At 38.2% G+C, this 23,744-nt stretch overlaps 1 protein-coding gene across 14 annotated transcripts in view; it reads right to left on the bottom strand.

Moving 5' to 3' along the window:
* Positions 1-23,744, bottom strand: part of EYA1 (EYA transcriptional coactivator and phosphatase 1) — a 418,629-nt gene that overhangs the window by 75,870 nt on the left and 319,015 nt on the right. For all 14 annotated transcript variants that reach the window (XM_038579507.1, XM_038579505.1, XM_038579506.1 and 11 more), the window contains 2 exons: positions 2,962-3,101; positions 1,560-1,643 (listed from right to left, as the gene is read on the bottom strand). In XM_038579507.1, the coding sequence (XP_038435435.1) occupies positions 1,560-1,643; positions 2,962-3,101 (224 nt within the window). The remainder of the gene's footprint in view (positions 1-1,559; positions 1,644-2,961; positions 3,102-23,744) is intronic.

Raw genomic sequence — 23,744 nt, forward strand, 5'->3', positions numbered from 1 at the left:
ATGCTCTTTTCAATGATTTTGTGTGAGTTCCAAGGCTTGCTTTCCTAGGAGTTAGTTGTAGGGACATTAAAATGTTTCAGTTAAGAAGATCTTCAGGATTCCTCCTACTAATTACACATGGATATTTTAGCTATTAATCTCTAGTAGTAGTTTTGTAGAAATACTAGTTTTGTAGTAATTCTTCATAGAAGGAAGAATATAAAAAACACCACAGCAAATATTTATTGAATCCTTATTATGTGGTAGCCACAAAGTAGAGAATTTCTTTGAATGATTGATTCTAATGGCTTTTTTTCTCTTAATAATCATACTGTATTTTTGTTCACTGTCTTCTTATGAACATCTAACAATAATTAGATGGGGCATTTTGTGTTTTACAGATATCTTATTTCTAAAGAGAAATCTAAAGGGTGGCATATTCTAGAATATTCTCGCTCTTACAAATGTGCATTTTTTCCAGGCTTTTTTTGGGGGTATTAGGTATAACTTCAGGGTTATGAGAATGAAAGTTGCACTGTGAAGTTCAACTGATAATTCCTCAACTTTCACTGCCAAACTATACCTACATGGCAGGCATTCAATATATATTTGTTGAAAGAGTGGGTGCCTGGATAAATACTGTAATGACAGCATGCACATTTTGTGGGTATCAATTTTACATTTAATTGTAATAAACACCTGGAGTCACCAAGACACAGAATTCAGTTCCTAAGGCTCTGAACCTGATGTAAGACTTATGATTTCTTTAAAGATTAAAAAAATGAGAAATACCATATTCACAGGATAACTTCAGAAATTACCTAGGGCCACTTTAAATAATAAGGTTTTTGTGTGGGAAAGGTTTATGAAACCACCAAGGAATAGACCAAAAAGAATTTCTTTTTTTTTTTTTTTCCAAAAAGAATTTCTAAGGTTTTTGAGAAGCCCAAAAGCAGAACATTGAGGCTGAATTCCTACTTGTAGAAGGTGGTCTGTAATATTCCTTTTTACTTACCACACCAAGTATTATAACAACTCAGACATGGAGTTATTTGTTCTATGGTCATTCTAGGCCCAATTTTACATACCATTCACATAAATATAGCCTCATAGCAAAGGGATTTATAAAGACACTCATAACAGGTATTTTGAAAGCAAAATACTAACACTGTTAATCACTGAAGACAATAACATGTAAAATACTTGCTCCATGAATACGTTGCAGATAAAAAAGTAAAATAACAGTGCATATAAAAAATACAAAATCTTTATGTCATCTATATTTTAATATTTCATCCTAGAATAGTATTCAAACACTTTTATTCATTAGAGTCTGAAATAAGTATGAATTTAATTGCATGAAGTTTACCTCATTTTTAAGGACCTAAAAACAACCTCCTTTTGTTCATTTATGTGTTTTTGCCTTACATATATATTTGACTATATCAATAAATTAAGTAGTTCTCCCTTTCATATTTTAGATTATTTACAGTTAAACCACATTCCCATCTGGACAAAAAATTCAGTTCTAGGCATATTTACTCTAAAGAAATTAAAAACTGATGTCTCTTGGTACTCACCCTTCCATATCTGTTGGCGTAGGACCCAGTAAGCAAGGAATGGAATACAATGATTGTCTCATCCAAGTCCCAGATGAAAACCCTCTACAAAAGAAGAACTGAATCAATATATCTTTTCTTTGGTTGAAGAAACCTGTTATTCAGTTAACCTCAGCATAAATAAGCAGTCTTGAAATAGAAGACAAGGAAAAATCTGAATTTACTATGTTTCTAAAATACAACTGTTCCAGAGTATCCACCAGCTTTTCTCCAGAGTACATAACCTCAGGTAATTATATTAATTATACTAGTGACATCAACACCAACATGAGCAAGCAATAATAAATGTCCTTTCTACTTTGAAGTAGATTCTCAGTTCTCTATTCTGAAAAACTGAATAATGAGCTAAAACTAGTTTATAATTTCTTGAGATAAAGAAGGGCCAATCAATTAAAAAATCATTCCATTTTTCTTTCCTCTTCTCTACTTATTAAGAAGCGTTAAAATAGTGAATCTTATGTTTTATTTTTATCAAGCTAAGTATTAAAAACCTGCACATAAAACTTAAAACTTCATATCATCTATTCACCTTATGATTGTTATCACATGGGTGGGTTATGCATGAACTCCTGCCTCGTTTTCTTCAGATTACAGATAGTTAACAATATAAGCAGACACATCACACATGCTCTTGACACACTTGGGATATCTGGAATTGGATTTGAAGGAATTCACTTCAAAAACATCTTTGAGATACCACAAAGGCTTCCCAAGCCTACTTTTCTTCTTCCTCTTTCCACTCATACCAGTATATATATATTCATACACATAGGTTCTTCTGGGAAATTTCCATCTTTTCGGCCAAAATAATCATGTTTTCCACCATCAGATTTCATTAGGCAAAACCCAGAAACTTAACTGCAGTGGATTCAAGGCTATGAAATCTACCCTTCAAGGTTTTATTTAATCCCTCCTGCTTTTGAACTCGACCAAAACAGGTCTCATAAAATGACTACCATTTCAGTTTAGAATATCCCAGCTTTTCCTTTCTCAACATATATAAACGTGTCCAATTTTCAAAGTGGACTTTAGTAAGCATTTTTAATATGATACTTACTCAATTAAAATGTCAATGACAGCAAGATAAGAGAATTTTGTATAAGCAAAATTATATAATTCACTATATTAGAAAGAAATAACCAGATGCTTTACATGTAGTTAAAATGCCAGAAAAAAACATAAATAATTATTTTTACCTATAGGTGATAATAAAAAGAAAATAATGCTTTACTTATGATATAGAGAAGAAAGCAATAACAAAGCATTTGGGCATCTTGATGGCCATTTACATTACAGGTATACAGAACCACCATTTAACTACCAGGATACCTTGTTATTTACTAGGGCATTGGCAATGACATACCTCAAGATCAGAATCTGGGGGAGGTGAAGGATTATTGTTTCTTCGGCCCCGTCCACGTGACTTCCCATCTGAACCTCGACGCAATCGATCAGAATCTGAGTCTTTAATGGGTGTTGACGGGCTGTGGATTGTACTGTACTCTGTAGAAATACAGGAAGGTCTTTCATCTTTTGGTTCTATTACCCTGGTGTCAAGATCAACCTTGTTTTGATTCATGGAGAAGCTTGAAAAGTAAAACACATTTCATTCTGTTCATCTTCATTACGTTTACTTCCATTGATAAATAATTTATGAGATATTTGATTCCAAGAATCCATTCTTTTGAAAGAATGTGTGATCAGAAATGAATAAAATTAAATTGAGGGTGGAAGACAGCAGGTTGTAGTAAGCTGCCTAGTTTTTCTTTGTGGTTCTCCATGATGAGACAAAGCTCCCCTATCCCCACTTCCACAATTGTGTCTTTCTTTCTTTCCATAAATAGTGCCTGGCCATACTGAGAGGTTCATACATGTGCCTTACCAGCCCCTCGCCGACCTACAAGAAGGTTTTTGGTTCAGAGAAAGAAAAATCAACTCTATGGCAGGAAAAAACAAATTAGCAGGCAGATTTTTCATTGAACATTTCAAAACCTCCTTTTTCTCTCTCATTTTATGTGAGAACAAGGGAGTGGCAAGATAAGGAAGACCAGATATATGGGTACTGCCCATACTCTGTACAACATTCATCATGGATTCTTCCAGTATTTTAGTCTCTGAACCAAAAAAATCTCAAACAGAACATTAAAATTGCTCACCTGGGTAACTCAGAGAAATCATGGAAATAATTATATAGAAACTACAAAATAAAGAACAACTTCCAATCTGCTAGAGGAATGGCTGAGTAGTGGTTGTGGAGTTGACGGGGGACGCTCTTACCCTGCTTCCACAATGAATAAAACCCCTTATAGTCTCTTCTTCTAAGAGTTCACCCATCAGACAATTTCTATCTCCCCAAATTCCAGATGTGCCAGTGTGCTGCCTCTCCACCCCAAACTCTTTGCCAGATTTCTCTACTAGATGTGGGTTGGAATCTCTCAAGCTGATATAAGGAATGATAATTTTCATTGAGATGCTGATGTTGCATTTCACCAAACAGAAAAGTATTGAGGACAGGTGAATACCTAATAGCCTTTATTATATACTATCATCCTTGACTGTCCCAACAAGGCTAGCCATGTGTCAAACCACATGGTCTCAGTAAGTTTAAGAGTTAGGAATTTCAGTGGATAGGAATGGACTTTGACAGAGTAAATTCCATTTCTAAATCACATGGAACAGCCCTACAGCTCCTGTTTAATTTTAAAATCTAAACAGATTCCTATTATTTTTAGATGAGACTTTTTTGCATGTCCTCTGCCATAGGAAATAAGACCAGCAAACTTTATCACATATACCAGCAATGTGATCCTTATACTCAGAAATCATTATGATACCTTACAAGCCTATTAGTTAATTATGGCCAGAAAATCCAAAACAACTCCACTTACTATGTCAGCTTATGTAGTTATATGGGATGCATTTTTGAGCTAACCCATCTTACGGAACAATCAGAATACAGTGCTGGCTGGTCCATGTTTAACATTCTCCAAATCCCTATTAGATTGTTTTCTTGCAGAGGCAGAAGACTGTGGCATCTTCTCAAATTCTAAGCCAAGCATCTGCCTTCCATGTTTTATAGAAAATTAGGAGCACCAAAAAACAAAACAAAACAAAACAAAAACCAAAAAACATATTTTTAAAGGGGCTCCATGAATTCAAAGTTGTATTTTGAAGAAAAAGTCCTGACCTTCTTTTTCTTGTTTTCTTTTTTTTTTTTCTGACCTTCTTTTTCTTTAAAAATTCTGCAACTATATCTCTATGCGAACCTGGATAGCCACCATTTGAGACAGAACACATGCCGATCTCTTTAACAGTTTCAAGACAGAGCATTTACTTTGCAACTGGCACAAGGGGCATCTAATTGGACTCATACTTCAAGTACTTGACTTCAAAGTCCATCTTGACTTGTGAGCTTTCCACATTTTGAAGTTCATATTTGACAAAAAGCTAAAAGATGTTAAGCAATGTATCTTATTGCATTGTGTCTTTTGCTTCCACTTCCAGCTAGTTTAGGGTGAATTCTCTCCTCCAACTAGTTTATCTTATTGAGGTTTTCTTACCCTGGATTTCTTTGTATGGATTGCCCATTCCTTTTCTTGGTGTGTATTTCTTTATACCTGCATTAGAACTAATTAAATCTTTGTAAATATATTCCACCCACTTTTTTGGGAGGGGAAATAAAAAAAGTGATAAATTGATTACTCACTTCTGTAAACCTGGCCCCAAAGAAAATAAGTTCAATGGGCAAAGTATAAAGGGGGATTTTTAAATCATCTAAAGTTTTTCCAGGTGGAGAAAAAGCCCTAAAATATGGACAATCTGATATGTCTAAATATTAAAACACACACACATACACACACACCTTATAGGTCTCAATTTATTAGAAGATAAATTTTTTTAAAAAATAGATTTTATTTATTTATTCATGAGAAACACAGAGAGAGAGAGAGAGAGAGAGAGAGAGAGAGAGGCAGACACAGGCAGAGGGAGAAGCAGGCTTCATGCAGGGAGCCCGATGTGGGACTAGATCTCCAGACTCCAGGATCATGCCCTGGGCCAAAGGCAGGTGCTAAACTGCTGAGCTACCCAGGGATCCCCGAAAGATAAAATTTAAATGATGCAAGCTAGATTTTTTTTTAAAGATTTTATTTATTTATTCACGAAAGAGAGAAAGAGAGACAGAGGCACAGGAAGAGGGAGAAGCAGGCTCCATGCAGGGAGCTTGACGTGGGACTCGATCCCAGGTCTCCAGGATCAGGCCCTGGACTGAAGGCGGTGCTAAACCGCTGAGCCACCTGGGCTGCCCAATGCAGGCTAGATTTAAAAAAAAAAAAAAAAAAAATCTCTTCCTCTTTGTTCTATGAAGTGGGATTAAACACTTCTACTCTCCTAACCAGCTTTCCTGATTCTATTCTTTTCCTTCTATTAGTGTAAAACAACTCAACAAATAATTTAATCTTCTAATCCACTGACATCTCATATTTCATTAAAATCCTTTCCAAATTATTCAACTTTACCCCCACTTAGATAATGAATGTGAAAATACTCAGAGGAGCATTTATTTAACAAACAATGACTAAATGTCCACCCCACTCCAGGCACTGTATCAGGAGCTTGAAGTATAATGATGTATCATACAGATATGGTTGTCATGGAGCTTAAAATTCAGAGGAAGGTACTGATTTATGAACAAAAGTAAGAGATTAGAAAACAATTAGGAAGGGTTATGGCATAAGAAAGGTAGAATGCTGGGAAACCACAGAGTAAGTTCACATAACTTAGATTTACAGGATTACAGAAGCTTCTTGAAAATGGGGGACAAAATTACCAGTGAAAAATAGACTATAAAAGTTCTCTAGGCAGGTGCATGAACATGTGTGAAGGTGGAGAGAGAGAAAACATGTGCAAGCATGTCAAAGAATTGAAAAAAAATCAATCTGACCCGACTCTAGAAAAAGAGTACAGAGATGAGGTTGGAATGGCAGGCAAAGAATCAAGGAGAGAGGGATGAAATCAAATTTACACTTTAGAGGATTCTAGTTCCAATGTGCTATGAGTACTGGAGGCAAATCAAGACTGAGAAGCAGAGACCAAGGTAGGAAAAGTGAATTCAGTGAGGATTGGTGGTGGCCCATGCAGGTCGTGGAGATTGGAAGAGCTACAGATTTGAAGTGTATTGATTTCACTGGGAGAGAAATCAATAACTAATTGGATAAGAAAGGAGGAGGAAGGGAAGGAAGATGCTTATGTCAGTGGTTTAACAACTGGGAAGATGAAGATGAAGCTATCAGGTATGGGATTTAGGAAGAAGGGATTATAGGGAAGTGTGTAGATGAGAATTCACATTCAGCTTTGGACATGCTGAACTTGAAGATTGTATGCCGTAATAAAGATGTCCAGTAGGCTGTTAGACTACCCTAAAGCTCAGGAAAGACATGTAGGCTGGGTTTAGGTTTGGAAACTGATGCCATACATAATGTAATTAAAGAAATGGGTATAATTAAAGACATGGAGGGTATAGGAAGAGACAGGGAGAGAAAAATGGGTAGGGCTTAGTGGTTTAGCACCTGCCTTCAGCCCAGGGCGTGATCCTAGAGTCCCAGGATCGAGTCCCACATCCAGCTCCTTGCATGGAGCCTGCTTCTCCCTCTGCCTGTCTCTGTCTCTCTCTCTGTGTCTCTCATGAATAAATAAATAAAATCTTTAAAAAAATGGGTGGGGTCTCAGGAGGAAAACCAAGGTTAGCATGTTATAGAGGAAAGAGTATCAGGAAGGAGAGAATAATCAGTAACATCAAAATTGAATCCAACAGTATTTAGATTTAGAGTTACTGAGATCTTTGGCAAACTGGCAAAATGAGAAGTATTTAGGAGGTAGATTGGTGGGATAAAAATGAGACAGAAAGGACAACAGTAAACAGGAGTCAAAATTCCCAACATGTTACTGAAGACCCTGTAATAGCGAAATTCAATAATTGTTTTTAGTTCTTTTTTTTTTTTTTTTAATTTTTATTTATTTATGATAGTCACAGAGAGAGAGAGAGAGAGAGAGAGGCAGAGACACAGGCAGAGGGAGAAGCAGGCTCCATGCACCGGGAGCCCGATGTGGGATTCGATCCCGGGTCTCCAGGATCGCGCCCTGGGCCAAAGGCAGGCGCCAAACCGCTGCGCCACCCAGGGATCCCTGTTTTTAGTTCTTATTAACCTTATTGTACCTCTCTGTGACTGTCCTGACCACTGGCTACTTTAAACTGTGTCACATCAGAGTAACCTGACTTCCCCTTTTTCTGCTTCTTATCCTACTACTCACGCTATTACTTTTGCCTCTTTAGAGACCTTTTCCTCTACCCAAAGCTTAAATATTAGTGTTTTTTGTATTATTGATACTCAAAGTGCTCTCTGGGACAAAATAAGGAGCTTGTATCAGGATGTTAATTAATGCAATCCCCCCTCATCAAAAGTCTTGCTATGATTAAAAAGAAAACAATGTGCTTAGTGATGCAGTTGATTACATTCTGAAGCAAATCCTTATGTTATATGGACATAACAATTATATATATATATAATAAAAAATTAGTGGATAGGCAGATAGTTGGTAGACTATACCTTGAGCAGCAGTACAAGACAATTTTCTCTATCTCACTGAAAGCTCTCAGCAGTTTGAAGTATTTGTAAGAGGGATTTCAATGATAAGTTCCAGGCTGAATACGCCACTACTTACTAGACCTCTCTATTTGAATATTCCAGGGGCACCACAACTAAAGTTGTCCCCAAATGGATCAGCCTCCTCTCTTACTGAGTCTGATTAATGGTACCAACATCAACCCAGTGTTTCAAGCCAGAAATTCCTCATCAGCTCCAACAAATTAAGACTAAGTTTTAGGTCTTTTACCTTCTGAATACTTTTGTTCTAAATTCAGGCTCTCATCATCCCTGCTTTAAAGTACTGCAACAGGCTTGTTTTCAAGCTTAGTATCCAAACCTTTCAATTACCACCTACACCACCATGAAAGAAAACTTTAAAAAATCTTCAATGCTCCCAACTTCTAGTGTAGAACAGGAAGGATGGTCTAGATTTTAGGACCTGTGGACTCAACTACCATATTTCAAATCATAATCTCACTGCTTATTAGAAATATGTCTTTGGGCAAGTTTACTTTTTCTGAGTCAGTTTCATCAACTGTAAAACTGGAATAAATGAGATGAAATAAAACCAACATACCTGTAAAGGTAGTTTGAACTAGTATTTTATGATGTTAAGCTGCCTTGAAGTAAAGAGAAGTCCCACCAAGTTCAACTTCTCTCTTCCCTTCATAGTCTACACTTCAGACAGACACACCTAATTATCTGAGTTCCCTGAACATGCTAGGCTGTTTCATGACTTTGAACATGCTGTTCCCTCTTCTTACAATGCTTTTTCTTCATGCTTATCATCCCTTCCCTGATCTGTCTGTGAAACTCCTATCAATCTCTAAAGATCAAGTATCTTCTTCGTGAATTTTCTATCTATATCTGAGGCCCTGTTTTGCATTTATGGTTATCTATTGTAGGATTATACAATTTCTGCAATCATTCATATTCACAGTGGATAATAATTTGAGTTATTTTGAGCAAATGTCCATCACTCCTGCTCTTAGAAGACAGAAGCTGGTGGTGTTCATTTTATATTTGGAGAGTGCAGTAAGAGTCCAGGGTGCCAAGCACACATTAAAAAAAACAAACAAACTGATGATTGAAAGAATGAGGGTTTCTCAAGTTTGGCTTTTGCTCCATTAAATCTATGAAGATTACCTAATTATTCCTACTAGCTAGTCAAAATATTTAAAAATGAGAAATAGCTGTAATTACTTTTAAAGCTTATTTAAACATTAATGTTTACATATTCATTCATTAAATGTTAAAATCTACATAAGATCATTAACATTGTACATTTGTATTACTGAAGAGTTCCATAAATCCTTCAATACTGAAAAGAAAAACAGAACTGGAACTCAGAAGATTCCACTTAGTTCCTCTTGGCACCTCTAGTCCCTCTGAGCTGAGCTCATAACTCCTATTTGAGTCTTAGAGACATTTCCTCCATGTTTTTTAGCCTCCTAAAACACCTGGTCTGTCAAATGAGGTCACAGCCTAGATGATTTAGCTTTAAAGTGCTACTATCTATCATGTACAATAGATACCACATCTTCCTAGGTGTTTTTAGTCTTTCCCTCTTAGTTACACATTGCCATATAGCTTTCAAAAGAATTATATCAATTTAAATTGTGTCAGTTTTACCAACAGTCTTACACACAAAGTTATCTTTGCTCTATCTATCTATCTATCTATGTATCTATCTATCTATCACCCTCCCTCCCTCCCTCCCTCCCTCCCTCCTACCTATCTTTGTTTTAAAGAAGTCCTGGCTATTTCTTAGGTGTAAAACACTAGTGATTTTAATTGGGACATGTTCAAGATACTTACAGATATGGGCTTAAAAATAATATTTCTCTTTATGAACTATCCAAGTCCTTTGCAAATTTTTATATTCCTTTACTGATTAACATAAAAGTTTTAACATCTTTAACTTCTATTTTATAACCTAATATCAAAGTGCAGGCACTTTTCCATTCCTGATACTTCCTCAAATCCTCAAATTATGCTGATATTTCCTAAATTATGTTTTCCTTCACATAAGTTTTTTTTATTTTTTATTTTTACTTGGTCCTGCACTAAATAAAACACAGCCTGTTGGCCTGGTTGACTCCTAGAAGATTTAGGGATAAGCATTTACGTTTATTCCAAGTGTAGCAAAGAACTTTTGATATAACTTTATACTCCTGGGACTGTGTATGCCAGTGGTAGTTGTAAAGGAAGCAGAATACAGGGTTCCGGCAAGTTCCCTTCTCTGTGGTTTGGGAGGATGGAGGCTCTCCTTACTCATTTCTAAGTTTAACTGAGGTGAAAGACTACTCCCCTGAAACAGATTCAAGTAACCAGACTCCGTGTGGACAGGAAGCTCTTGCCACATATATAATGATAATTGGGTGGAGGCCAGGAAGGCTATCTCCAGCTAGATCCTGAATCTATGCTAAGGCATACCAATTACAAAAGAAGTGCAGAGGGAAATCCTTATAAAGATTACCTAAATTTAATGAACATGAGACATGGCAATCGATAATTATATTCTATTTGCTGCTATTGGGGACTCAGATAAAAACGAGTATCTTAATTTCCTAAAAGCAGATATTGTCATGTTTGAGGCTCATGACTTAAAGTGCATGAATAGTTACACAGGTGACTGTGAAGATGCCAGACAGCAACTGACAGTAAGGTACTCCCAAATTTTGAGACTCTCAAAATCAACTTAACTATATGCAAAAATCCTCTCAAAAGCTGATGCATCAAGCCAAATCATGCAGACTAAGAATACAGAGAGATTAATACTAAATCCACGAGGAAAGGTTATTCTGATTACCCTGGCATTCCCCATAGGGAGGGAGATGCATCAAGCTTGATGCTACTGGCCAAAAGAATCATATACCACAATTGGGTTTATTTCTGTTCATAATTTTAAAAACTGCTTTTCCTATGAGGGAAGAAACTATTCTGTAAAGCTGAGTTTGATTACTTTAAGGTAAATATGGGATTGCATCTTACTCCAGGATGGGTTCTGTAATCAATGCACAAAGTAAAAACCACATATACTCAAAATTTCCCAGAAATCCTCTCTCAAACAGCAACACTATGAGGTACAAAAGCAATGAAACCCACTGGTGGGACTGTGGGGTACACATCACATAGGTACCTGGAGAGGCATGGAGCCAACTTGTCCACACTTTTTTCTTTTCTATCTACTCTAAAGCAGAGGTCAGAAATTTTTTTAAAGTCAGATAGTAAATGTCTTAGGCTTTGTAAGATGCATATAGTCTGTTGCAATGACTTAGCTCTGTCATTATAGTGCAAAAACAACCACGACAATTTAATAAAAGAGTATGGTGGTATTGTCTCCAAAGGCAAGGGAAATGAAGGCAAAAATGACTTACTGGGACTCCTTTTGCACAGCAAAGGAAACAGTTGACAAAACCAAAAGACAACCTATAGAATGGGAAATGATATTTGCAAATGTTTTATCAGATAAATGGCTAGTATCCAAAACCTATAAAGACCTTATCAAACTCAAAACCCAAAGAACAAATAACCTAATGAAGAAATGGGCAGATTTGAACAGACATTTCTCCAAAGACGACATACAAATGGCCAATAGACATACAAAAAAATGCTCTTCACTCGGCATCAGGGAAATACAAATCAAAACCACAATGAGATACCACCTCTTACCAGTCAGAATGGCTAAAATTTAACGAGTCAGGAAATGACAAATGTTGGCGAGGATACAGAGAAAGGGAACCCCCCCCCAAAAAAAAGAAAGGGCAACCCCCTTAAACTGTTGGTGGGAATGCAAGCTGGTGCAGCCATTCTGGAAAATGGTATGGAGTTTCCTCAAGAAGTTAGACTGTGAAAGAGCCCAGATGTACATTGACAGATGAATGGATAAAGAAGATGTGGTGTATATATACCCAATGGAATACTACTCAACCATTAAAAAAGTGAAATCTTGCCATTTGCAACACCATGGATGGAACTAGAGGGTATTATGCTGAGTGAAGTAAAGTCAGTCAGAGAAAGACAACTATCATAATTTCACTCATATGTGGAATTTAACAAAACAAAGGAGCACAGAAGAAAAGAGGATAAAGGGGATCCCTGGGTGGCACAGCGGTTTGGTGCCTGCCTTTGGCCCAGGGCGCGATCCTGGAGACCCGGGATCGAATCCCACGTCGGGCTCCCGGTGCATGGAGCCTGCTTCTCCCTCTGTCTGTGCTCTGCCTCTCTCTCTCTCTCTCTGTGACTATCATAAATAGATAAAAATTAAAAAAAAAAAAAAAGAAAAGAGGATAAAATAAAACCAGAGGAAATCAGAGAGGGAGACAAACTATAAGAGACTTTTAACCAGAAGAAACAAATTGAGGGTTGCTGGAGGGGAAAGGAGGTGGGAGGATGGGGCTACTGGGTGATGGGCATTAAAGAGGAGGGAGGGTACATGATGTAATGAGCGATGGGTGTTATATACAACTGATGAATCAATGAACTCTATCTCTGAAGCTAATAATACATTATATATTAATTGAGTATAAATATAATTTTAAAAAATTAAGAAAATAAAGGAATATGGTGATGTTTCAATAAAACTTTATAAAACAGATTTGGCTTGTGGTAATATATAATTATATTCATTAAAGAATCTGTGTGTTAATATGAGATGCAAGTAACTCCATGATGGCTGTGATATTTAAGTGACTGTCACCTTATTTCTCGGAGTGGCATTACTTCTTCAAAATTGCTGCAAACATTAAATGTTAGCATTGTGGTACAGTTAAGTGAAACATGTTGCCAAACTAATTGGAGAGCAAGGCCCAAAACAAGGTGTTATTTTTTTTGGAATTGATAATAAGTAGAAAGGGAATTTAATACGTACTTTTTAAAAGGCCTCATCCCAGGTCGTAAGGGAGCCCAGCTACTGTGATACCAAAAGGTGTCAACCTTGAACGTGCAAATATGCAAACAAGGTTTTGTTTTTCTCATGAACACAGTAACTTGGGGTTGGTAGAAACACTAGACACATACATCTTGGGAGTGATTTTGTGTGGGCTTGGGGATACCTTCTTACCAGGCTCTTTGGAGTTGCCTGAATCTGGAGGACGTAATCACAAACGACACAAGCAGGCAAGCACACCAGTGATGCTGGGTGATAATGGGCTAAGCTGTCTTTCTACGAAAAATTCAAATGCCCCGCCATTGTTAAACCATGCTGTTCACTATACAGAAAAATTAGGGAAAAGGTCACATGGAAAAGGAGAGGTATATGCCTTTTATACTGAGCACTTAGATTTCCTGGACTTCCAGTGACCCCTAATAACTGAATCTGATGAACATTCTTTTCTAGGCTCACCTCCAGCCCTTTTTAAAAATTATTTTATTTAGATTCAATTTGCCAACATATAACATCCAGTGCCCATCCCATCAAGTGCCCTCCTTAGTGCCAGTCACCCAGTCACTCTATCCCCTCACCCCCTGCCCTTCCGCAACCCTTTATTTGTTTCCCAGCATTAGGAATCTCTCATGATTCCTCTCCATCTCTAATTTTTCACCACTCAGTATCCACCCTTCCCTTATGGTTCCTTTCACTGTTTCTTATATTCCATCTATCTCTGATGTTTTGTAAAAAGGATTCTCCTCTTCCTGTAAGGCAGGCAGGGGGAAGGCCACCTGTAATCACCCAGCCTCATAGCTAAAAACTGAACTTCCTATTCTTCTCAAACCCCTAGAGAAATTCCAGTGGTGGCCTAGACTTCCTGACTGAATTCTCCTATGTCAGAATGCAATACTGCAGACAACAAATGCTCACAGAGCATGGGTGTATGCACACACGTTCATTCAGCTACTGGCTTCTATTTTCCAATAAAAGGGCCACAAACTTGGAAACCTTTGAAAAGATCTTTATAGACAGTTTAAAAAAAAATCTTTGATACAAATCAATTTAAAGTAGCTACAAGAGAAGTCATCTTATCCTGGCACAGGAGCTCATCTTCCATTCACACTACCCTTCACTCCTGGAGGTTAGGGATTGTCTGCGGAAGATTTTCTTCTGTCTTTAATGGCCATGAATGCCACGTCTTATCGGTAATGGACTGCAACCTCCCATAGTACTGCCAAGCTTCACTGTTCTCAGCTTCCCCTTCCCGCCACCGTGATCTGTGCAATTCTGCTTGAGAGACACCACTAGTGATTTTGTGTGTGTGCATGCGTGTGTGTGTGTGTGTTTGTGGTCAAAAAGGCTTCTAGATAGCTCCGATGCACTTTCTGCTCATTCTGCTCACTTTGAGGACACTCCTAGACCCCCATCTCTATTAATCTGTGAAGACGGCAACTTCTTTTTGAATTTGATCTTTCTTTCTCACACTTCTGAAAGACAGGTGACTGTGTGATGCTTCCCTCTCGGGAGACCAGTCTCCAGCCAGTGCCCCTGGTCTGCCCACTGCTGTTGCATTTGCTGACCTGATCCGATTCAACAGGACCTGTATACTGGGTGGGCTTCTGGACGTGTGCGAATGCAGTCACCCAGAGTCGTGTGCTCACACGGGCCTTGCACTTGGCTTAACGTTCTGCAGTGCTGTTTTGAAATTATTTATGAACAAGTGCACATTTTCATGGAGCACTGGGTGCACAAATTATGTAGCTGGCCCTGCCTCTGTCTATCACAAACAAACCCCTGAGCCAGTAAAGTGTGTGTTACCTTAGGATTATGTGGTAACACAGCACCTTCTATGTATCAGGCAACGTACCAAGCACTAAGCATGATGGTCTTGCCCCATAGAGTCTCATGTCTGGCTGTATTTATTACATCCAAGAGTGTCAGAAGTAACAGCATAAGACCACTTGCCACTCTCTTTCGTGACCAAGCCCGTAAGCAAAAAGCACTCACCCTCTACACTCTGCATACCCAGGAAAACACATTTACTAGTACTTTCTATGCATAGTCTTCCTCCCCTCATGTTATATGGGTGAACTTTCTGCCAGCCCCTCACTGAGGCATGAGATCCCAGCCCACTCGCACCCCCTTTGGCCAAGTGTCCCCTTCCTCTGGATCACTCACATGTGCACACAAGCCAGATATATTTCTTGCCTAAAAAATCACCCCCTAGATTCTCCAGTCTCTGTTACCTTATAGTACAAAGCAAGAATTATTAAAAGAGTCGTAAATATTTGCTGCATCAATTTCCTCTCCTCCAGTCCCTTCTGAGCTCAGTCCAATTAGGTTCTTCTCTCCAATATTCCACTACCACCAACCTTTGTCAACATCACCAGTGACCCTCACCCTGTCAGACCCAATGGTCAAGTCTCAAGTTCCTCTTCTCTCAACCTTTCGCCAGCATGACACACAGCTCATTACTCCTTTTGTCTGTAACACTTGCTTCCCTTGGCTTCTGGGAGGCTCCATTCTTGGTTGCAAGGCCAGGCTCCATGTTTGGCTCTCTCCCTTTCTGTATTTATACTCGCTGCCCTGGTCAACTCTCATCCAGGCACATGAGCTTTAAATGGCATCTGTGATGACTCACAAATTTAGGTCCTAAGTTATCTTATCAACAACAGACTTATTCATCAACTCACTTGCCATTTCCCCCTGGATTTCTAATAGGCACCATACACTTAATATGTGCTCAATAGAAATCTTGATTTCTCCAACAATACTTTCTCTTCCTGCTATTTCCTCCATATTAAGAAGTGGAAAATGCATTTTTTTTTTTTTTTTTTGGTGTTTGGGCTCCAAACTGTGGTGTCATCCGTGATTCCTTTCTTATTCTTCACATTCAACCTATTGACAAATCCTGATAGCTCTACTTCGTAATCTCTCTCAAATCTGACCACTTTCACCACCTCCACCCCTAGGCACCTGAGCTTGGCCAAGTTGCCTCTCCATGGGCCACTGGAACCATCTGCATGACCACAACCACACCCCTTCTTACCTTTGCTTATTCTCTGCCCAACAACCAGACAGATTCTCCTTTAAATGTAATGGCATCACGTCACTTTTTGCTTAAACACTTTTCATCTCATTCAAAACAAACATAAAATCCAAAGTCCTTCCCATGCCCACATGCCTGCTATGATCTGGCTCCTTCCCTGCCTACCCTTACCCCCCTCTCATACTCCACCCCAGAGCTCCAGTGACATTGGCCTTTCTGTTGCTGCTCCATCCACCAACTGCCATTTCCTCTCCCAGAAAGCTCTTCCCCAAACTAGGAGGTGGCTCTCCACTCAGTAATTTCAGGTCTCTGCTAAAATGTCACTCTGTCAGACCAGTCTTCTGCCCTAACCCTATTTTATAAACCATGTCATCCTTCCAGACGCTTCTGACTACCAGAGGCATTTTACATTTACTTGTAATATGTGTGCTTTGATTAAATATAAACACTCCTTGAGGACACAGACTTCATCTTATTCACTGCTGAATGCCCTGTGTCTAAAACAGTGCCTGAGATATACCAGAGACCCTGCAGACATCTGCTGTTGAATGAGATAACAAGCTGGCATGTGGACCATCTCTGGGTCACAAGGTGCTTGTGATCCCTGATAACTCTTCATGTAAAATTTGATTTCACCATTCTCTTGAAGAATGTGTCACAGTTAAGTATTTATCAATGTGCCTTCATGGTCATTCAGGATGGATCGTCAGGAAGAGAACTTGGGCATACTTGGTTCCTGATTTCATCTTCTGAGTTCAACTTATTTCATTCAGTGCAGAGTAGACCTTACCCTTCACAGAAAAAGAAGACACATCAGGGTTGACAAGTAGAGGGGTGGATTGAACAGGGCTTCCTGTAGGCTCTGTAATTATTTCTCTCACTCCATCTGCATTCTCCTGTTTCACATGCCTGACTGAACCAGTCTTCTCTTTTCTCAGCACATCACTTCCCTAAGCCAGAACCCTTGTTCCATAGGGATGGCAGTTTCTGATGGGCACCTGCCTGGGGAGATCTGGGGTCAGAGGGAGAGCTGTCAGGGACCAAAGCTTAGCTGCATGGATTACTGAACCTGTACTGATGTCAAAAATGTGAACTCATCCCTTTTCATGTTTGGGGAATACCCCACCTGTGGAGGGAATGGGTCTTGCAAACTTTGGTCCATTTCCACATTCTCCTCAACTTACTGAACATGGAAAATTGAATAGTTCACATTTCATTGTGGTAGAAAGAATAAGCTACAAATTCAGACAGTAGGATCTGAACAGGCTTGGTAACTTGTAATTTATGGAATTATCCTGACATTATCTGTACTTTGGTTTCCTCAACAGTAAAATGAAGACAGCAGAGCCATGAAGATTATATAAGATAATGCATGCTAAAGTATTTCATACAAACATGTTAGTGTGGTGGTGGGAAGTGAATTGTTCAAAGCTATCTCTTCAGGTTCAGTTATCTTACTCATAAAGATGATCATAAGGCGACCTTTCATTCTTCAGTGAAATTTATACGTAGCTTAAGTTTGTTCTGACAGAAATGATACCACTGTTGAGCCCATTTAAAAGGGTCTATTTCTCTGGGGCATCTGGGTGGTTTAGTTGGTTAAGTGTCTGCCTTCAGCTCAGGTCATGAGCCTGGGGGTCCTGGGATTGAGCTCCACCATCAGGCTCCCAGCTTAACAGGGAACCTGCTTCTCCCTCTCCCTCTGCCTGCCGCTCTGCCTACTGTGTTTTCTGTCAAATAAATAAATAAATAGCTACATGGATAAATAAATGGGTCTATTTCTCTAGCCTTGAATAAATATCTCATCCCTATTCTCTCTCACCCATTTATATCTTTCAATACAGAGGATAAATTTCACCCCTTTTATTCATTATTTTTTTCTTCAAATACTTTATAGAAGAAATTTCTGTTCTCCTATTCTTCCAGAATACTTTGCTTCTTCTAGCACATTTCTTAAATGCAACCTTTATTGGGTTTGGCTATTCACATAAATGCTCCTTAAGGACAGGGAATAACCAATCATCTCACTCCCTGTATCCCTGCGGAACCTAAGACAATATTGTAATTAAGAGCTGCTCAATGAATAGCTAATGGAATGTTGAAGAACATCTTCAAACCTTCATTCACATTTGAACATAGAAGAAACCTTGCTTTCTGCCTTTCCTTCAATTGGGGAATAGTGTAATGAAATTTAATAGCAAGATTAAGGAATAAGTCTCAAGAGAAATGTGCTTCCTCGATAAACTTTATCAATATTAAAAGTGAGTCAAGGGAGGTAATTAGATGAACAAATGTACTGAAACAGATGCTTTAGGGAAAACATTAAATGGCAAACTGGAAAGGAAAGAGACTCCACAGAAAGAACATTCTTAGAATACTTAAAGGGAGAACATTTAAAATGTCATCAGGGATGGAAAATAAACTGCAGAAGTTGAAAATAATGTCAGTGGTAGAGAAAATGAATTCTTACATTTGGGAGGCATTTTGCAGTTGGCAACGTGCTTTCTTATATAAATTAGTTGGATTGAAACAAATAACAGGCCTATTAGACATGGTAGTTTGGGACTTTGAGCAAAGAGAAGAAAAGATGGGCAGGTGTGTGCTCTTGGGAGGCTATAATTAGGAGAATCTTGAAGAGGTTTTTATGCACATAATAACCAAAATGGCGACATTCACAAAGGTAGTTATAATGCAACATTTGGAAAATAAGTGCTTCCTGAAAATGGAGTGGAGGAAATAAATCTATTTTCTTGCTCCTATTCTTGTCTAATAAGACATTTTAGTTAATAGTATCTTCTGTATAATTTATATTCTACCTTTCTTCAAATGGGTTTAACCCCCCCAAATATGTACACAGTGACTATATAGTAATTTTATTTTTTAATGAGCAAGTACATTAGTAAAACACTGAAGTGGGAAAGGTAAAATAAAGCCATAAAGCCAGGAGAGAGAGTGGTCACACAGGTCTTCTTGACCTAAGCAGTCAATGGCACACATAGTTCTAGGACTTGTTCGGTGCACATGCAATGAGACATAACAAATTTTCTACAGAAACAGGTATTTCTAGCACAGAGATGAGACAAAAATGCTTCACAAGACTGCTCATGGAGAGGATGTTGTGTGACACCAGGAACCTCAAGGTAAATAAAACAGCAGGTTTCATAGGTTTTTTACTTCTCTGGCTGACCACAGCAGACTCCATTTGGCTGACTCAGTACTTCAGACTACAAAGCACTGAGGTGGGGCACCTTGCTTATTTTAAAGGTAAAATTGAAAACATCTAGAAGATTGAGGCATTATGTGTCTTTCTGGTAGCTGACAGAAGTGAGTGTCTCCTTGAGTATTAAGAAGCAACGAGGTAAAAGGTTATACTAACGAGTTACTTGAAGTGGAGCTATTCTCGGTTGCTCAGTTGAGTGGAAACCTCTATGCTTTACTAAGTTACCTCTGCTGAGGACAGAAAGCTTTATGAAGATAAAGGGACCTTATCAGGGAAAATCCCCATGTGGAAGGCCACAGCCCTGAGAGAAGGCTCATAAGAGTCCTCAAAACGCTTCTTGGGATTCTTGTAGACTATGAAGTAGTAGGTGATCAAGCCTTCAAAATTACGTGCCACAGAGTATGACCATGATGATGTTATACTGGATTTTTTAAGTGGGAGTTATTTCTGTCTTGGCCAAATAAAGAAACCACCAAAACCTCAGTAAGGTCTTGAATAAATTACATTATATTAGATTCTCATTGAATATTACCTTATCAAAGAGGAGAAGACTTAAAATAAAGGAATCTTAACAACTTTAAGTTATGGTCATAGAACTCTGCCATAGAAACTTGGGTAAAATAAACTAAAGGCAAGTAGATCTGTTGACTAATGTTATAGGGTTAACCACAAGTCATAGATTAATATATATTTGAACTAATTTTAGAGAATTGCTTTGACTTCTCTATCTGTATTCCATAATCATTACTTCCCTTTCACACAATCACTGATTACGGTCTCTTCAGTAAATTAATTCCTCAGTCAAGGTTTAGTAAGTAAATTAAGAGTTTTATCATCCCTGGAGTACAGCCATTGTCTCCAGTACTCTGTGGACAATCTCATAGAAACTTCAATCATCCATCCTCACACATTTCAACCTCTGGCTTCAACCTCTTCTACTCATACTATATGAAGGAAACTGGTGAACACCACTTTGGGGGCTGAAGCATCTGAAACAACCACAATGCACAATGCACCACAGTAATAATCTTCAAGAAGGAAGAAAACACACTGGCTTCCTTTTGCCAGGGATCTTGCCCTTCTTGTCACCTCTATATCCCCTGGGCCAAACACAGGGCCTGGACACAGTAAGCATTTATAAGTATCTGCTAAATGCACGCATGGAAGAAATAAATACTTGAGGGCCTAGCAGGTGTCGCTTTGCTGGCCACTTACATAACGTCATCCTCACATTCATCCCATACACATGAGTAGTATTATCCTCATTTAATGGAAAACTGATACTCTGAAGTGCTAAGTGACCTGCCCAGAATAAATAACAAAACCAGGATTCAAATCCAGGTTAGCCCAACCCCAAATCCTTAGCTACCACTCCTTTTTCTTAATTATATTGTGAGGAAGTGTAGTGCCCAAGTTCACAGATACCCACTGTGGGGGCGGAAGGTGGGTGGAGAATGGTTTCCAGCCAAGTATGATTGAGGTGCACTGTGTATTATATTCAGTTCTCAGTGGATATTACTGTATCAAAGGATCAGGAAAGACCTCAAGTACAGGAGCCCTGCTAACTTTCAACCTAACAATTTGTCTCCCTCACCTATCCTGCTTTGGAACTCATTAAAGGCTATCTGGCCCCATCTTTCACAGATGGTAGTGCTTCCCCAGAGCAGTGTGGGAAAGGCCACACCACATGACACTGTCTCCCAAGGTTGCCATTCCAGCCATAACATTAAGAGATGCTGGCAGTGATGGGCTATGCAGCTTTGGAAAGAAATAATATTTCTAGATTGCTTATTCAAAGTCTTCAGCAAAAGAACCTGTAAGGTCCCTTCTAACAAAATTCCCTATTGCCCAATTGCTTCATTTGAAAATGTACTTGCAGATACAAGAGATCTGTCGATTTACAAATCAGCTATGTTTTATCTTTTTTTTTTTTTTTTTTGAGAGGGAGGGAGCGCGCACGTGCTTCAGAGCAAGAGGTACAGGGGGATGGCAGAGGAAGAGAGAATCCCAAGCGGGCTCCACCCACACTGTGGATCCCACGACCCTGAGATCATGACCAAACTGAAATCAAGAGTGGGACCCTTAACCAATCGAGCCACCTAGGTGCCTCTGTTTTACATATTTTTAAAGCAGTTGCTTGGGACCTGGGAGCTATTTTCCACAGAATCAATGGCAGACAGGATTTCTAAATCAATCCATGATTATCAAGTAAATCAACAATCCAGGTGAATACCACAAATATACAATGTAAAATACTAGAAATTTGTACTCAAGTATCAGGACTTACATAAAGTAAGCAACAGTAAAATCTGTCTTAACTAATGGTACTGAAGAAAATGCAGTTTTAATTTTATGAAGAGGTACTTGATAAAGTTTCTGAAGGGGTCATGTAAATATTCTCAAAAATGTTAGAAGGTGACTACTATATTAAGATGCCTACTCATACTTTACAAAGAATGGCTTCCCTCTTCCTTGATACAAGAATAATATTACCCCTATACTTAGTGCTCATCAACCGTGAGAGGCAAATGGAGAAATAGAGAAAAGAAAAGAAAAAGGAAATTAGTAATGTAGAGAACTAGGTCCTTAGGGAAGGATAGGGGATGTAGAGATGTGAAAAATTGTTCTCTAAGCAAGTCCATGACAGGCAGTTACATAGGATAAAGAGTGAGGATGGAGCACATTTAGGAAAAGTGTGCAATTGGATGTTAGATTATCCAAGATATCCACAAACTGATCTTATAATTCAGGGAATACTACCAGATAACCTTAAATATACTACATGATCACTTCCCTGTAATTTCAGACCCACACTATTTTATGAGCAGAGTTCATTCAAATTACTTAACACATATTTAATGGAATACCTGCTAATATATGCCTTTGCTCAGTTCTTTGAATAATTTAAGAAAATGAGCACCAGATCGCTACTGCCTCTCCTTTGTTTACATTTCCATTATTTTGCTTGTTTGAAACTTCAGACACAGTGGCTTCTAGAAGCAGCATGCTTGCCTAATCAACAATTCATGTTTGTAGTCAAGCTACTGGAGGGTAAATGCTCATGCTGTCATGGACCTCTCTCCTTAGCTCCTCCATCTGTAAAATGGAGATACTAAGAACACTGCTTATCTCATGAAGCTGGGTAGGAATGAGCTAAGTTCATGCATGAGCAATGCTTAGAAAAATGCCTGGCACATAGTATGCACTAAAAAATATAGTTATTATACTCTCATCGAAAATCCACATCAAAAATACCTATTAAATTTTTCTCCATATGTTAAGTAAAAAAAAGAAGTAGGGGATAGAATAGTATATATTCTCTTTATGGAAAAAGAAAAATAATAGAAAGTATACATATTTGAATATGGAAAAAAGTGTCCAGGGGCAGGTGCTTTTTATATGTTTATATAAGCAATATGTATCCCTGGAAAGGTACACAAGAAACTCAATTGATTAAAAAAAAAAACTGGCTATAAATGATTAAGGGAATTTTACTCTTCTTTGGAAACCCTTCTATAGTTTTATAATTTTGTCCCATGCTCATATATTCTTCTTCAGTAAATTTAAAAAATGCATTAAACGTAAATTTTTGGCTATCGAACTTGGACTAAAATCGATAGCCATGAATCCATCAATTTAAAAGTTGTATTTCAAAGTTAATCCAGGGCAGCCTGGGTGGCTCAGTGGTTTAGCACCGCCTTCAGCCCAGGGCCTGATCCTGGAGACCCGGGATCGAGTCCCACATTGGGCTTCCTGCATGGAGCCTGCTCCTCCCTCTGCCTGTGTCTCTGTCTCTGTCTCTCTCTCTCCATGTCTTTCATGAATAAATAAATAAAATATAAAAAAATAAAATAATAAAAAAATAAAATAAAAGTTAATCTAGATAAATCATGGGGATGAAAGGTATAGCATAGGGAATATAGTCAGTGGTATCGCGATAGTGGTGTATGGTGACAGGAGTTATGCTTGTGGTAAGGGTAAGCATAATGTACAGATTTGTCAATTTATTATGTTGTATACCTGAAACTCATGTAACATTGTATATTAACTATATTTCAAGAAAAACACATATGTAAATAAAATAAAATTACCTACCCTCCCCCTGAAAATAAATATAAATTAATTCAAAACTTTCCCCAGAAACCATTCAATCCAAATTAAATGAGGTGAAGGGATGGTAAACACAGATAATTTTGTATATTCTTTTCTGAACCATCTCCCATTAAAAAATCGTATCCATAAATGCTGTTGTCCTCCAACTTAAATAAGGAAACTTATTACATTGATTTGTGTTGGTCCCAGAGGATGCTTAATGCTTTACAGAAACAATGAATCAATTAGCTACAAAAGAAGATACAGT

This window comes from Canis lupus, chromosome 29 (genome assembly GCF_011100685.1).
Source record: "Canis lupus familiaris isolate Mischka breed German Shepherd chromosome 29, alternate assembly UU_Cfam_GSD_1.0, whole genome shotgun sequence".
NCBI lineage: Eukaryota > Metazoa > Chordata > Mammalia > Carnivora > Canidae > Canis > Canis lupus.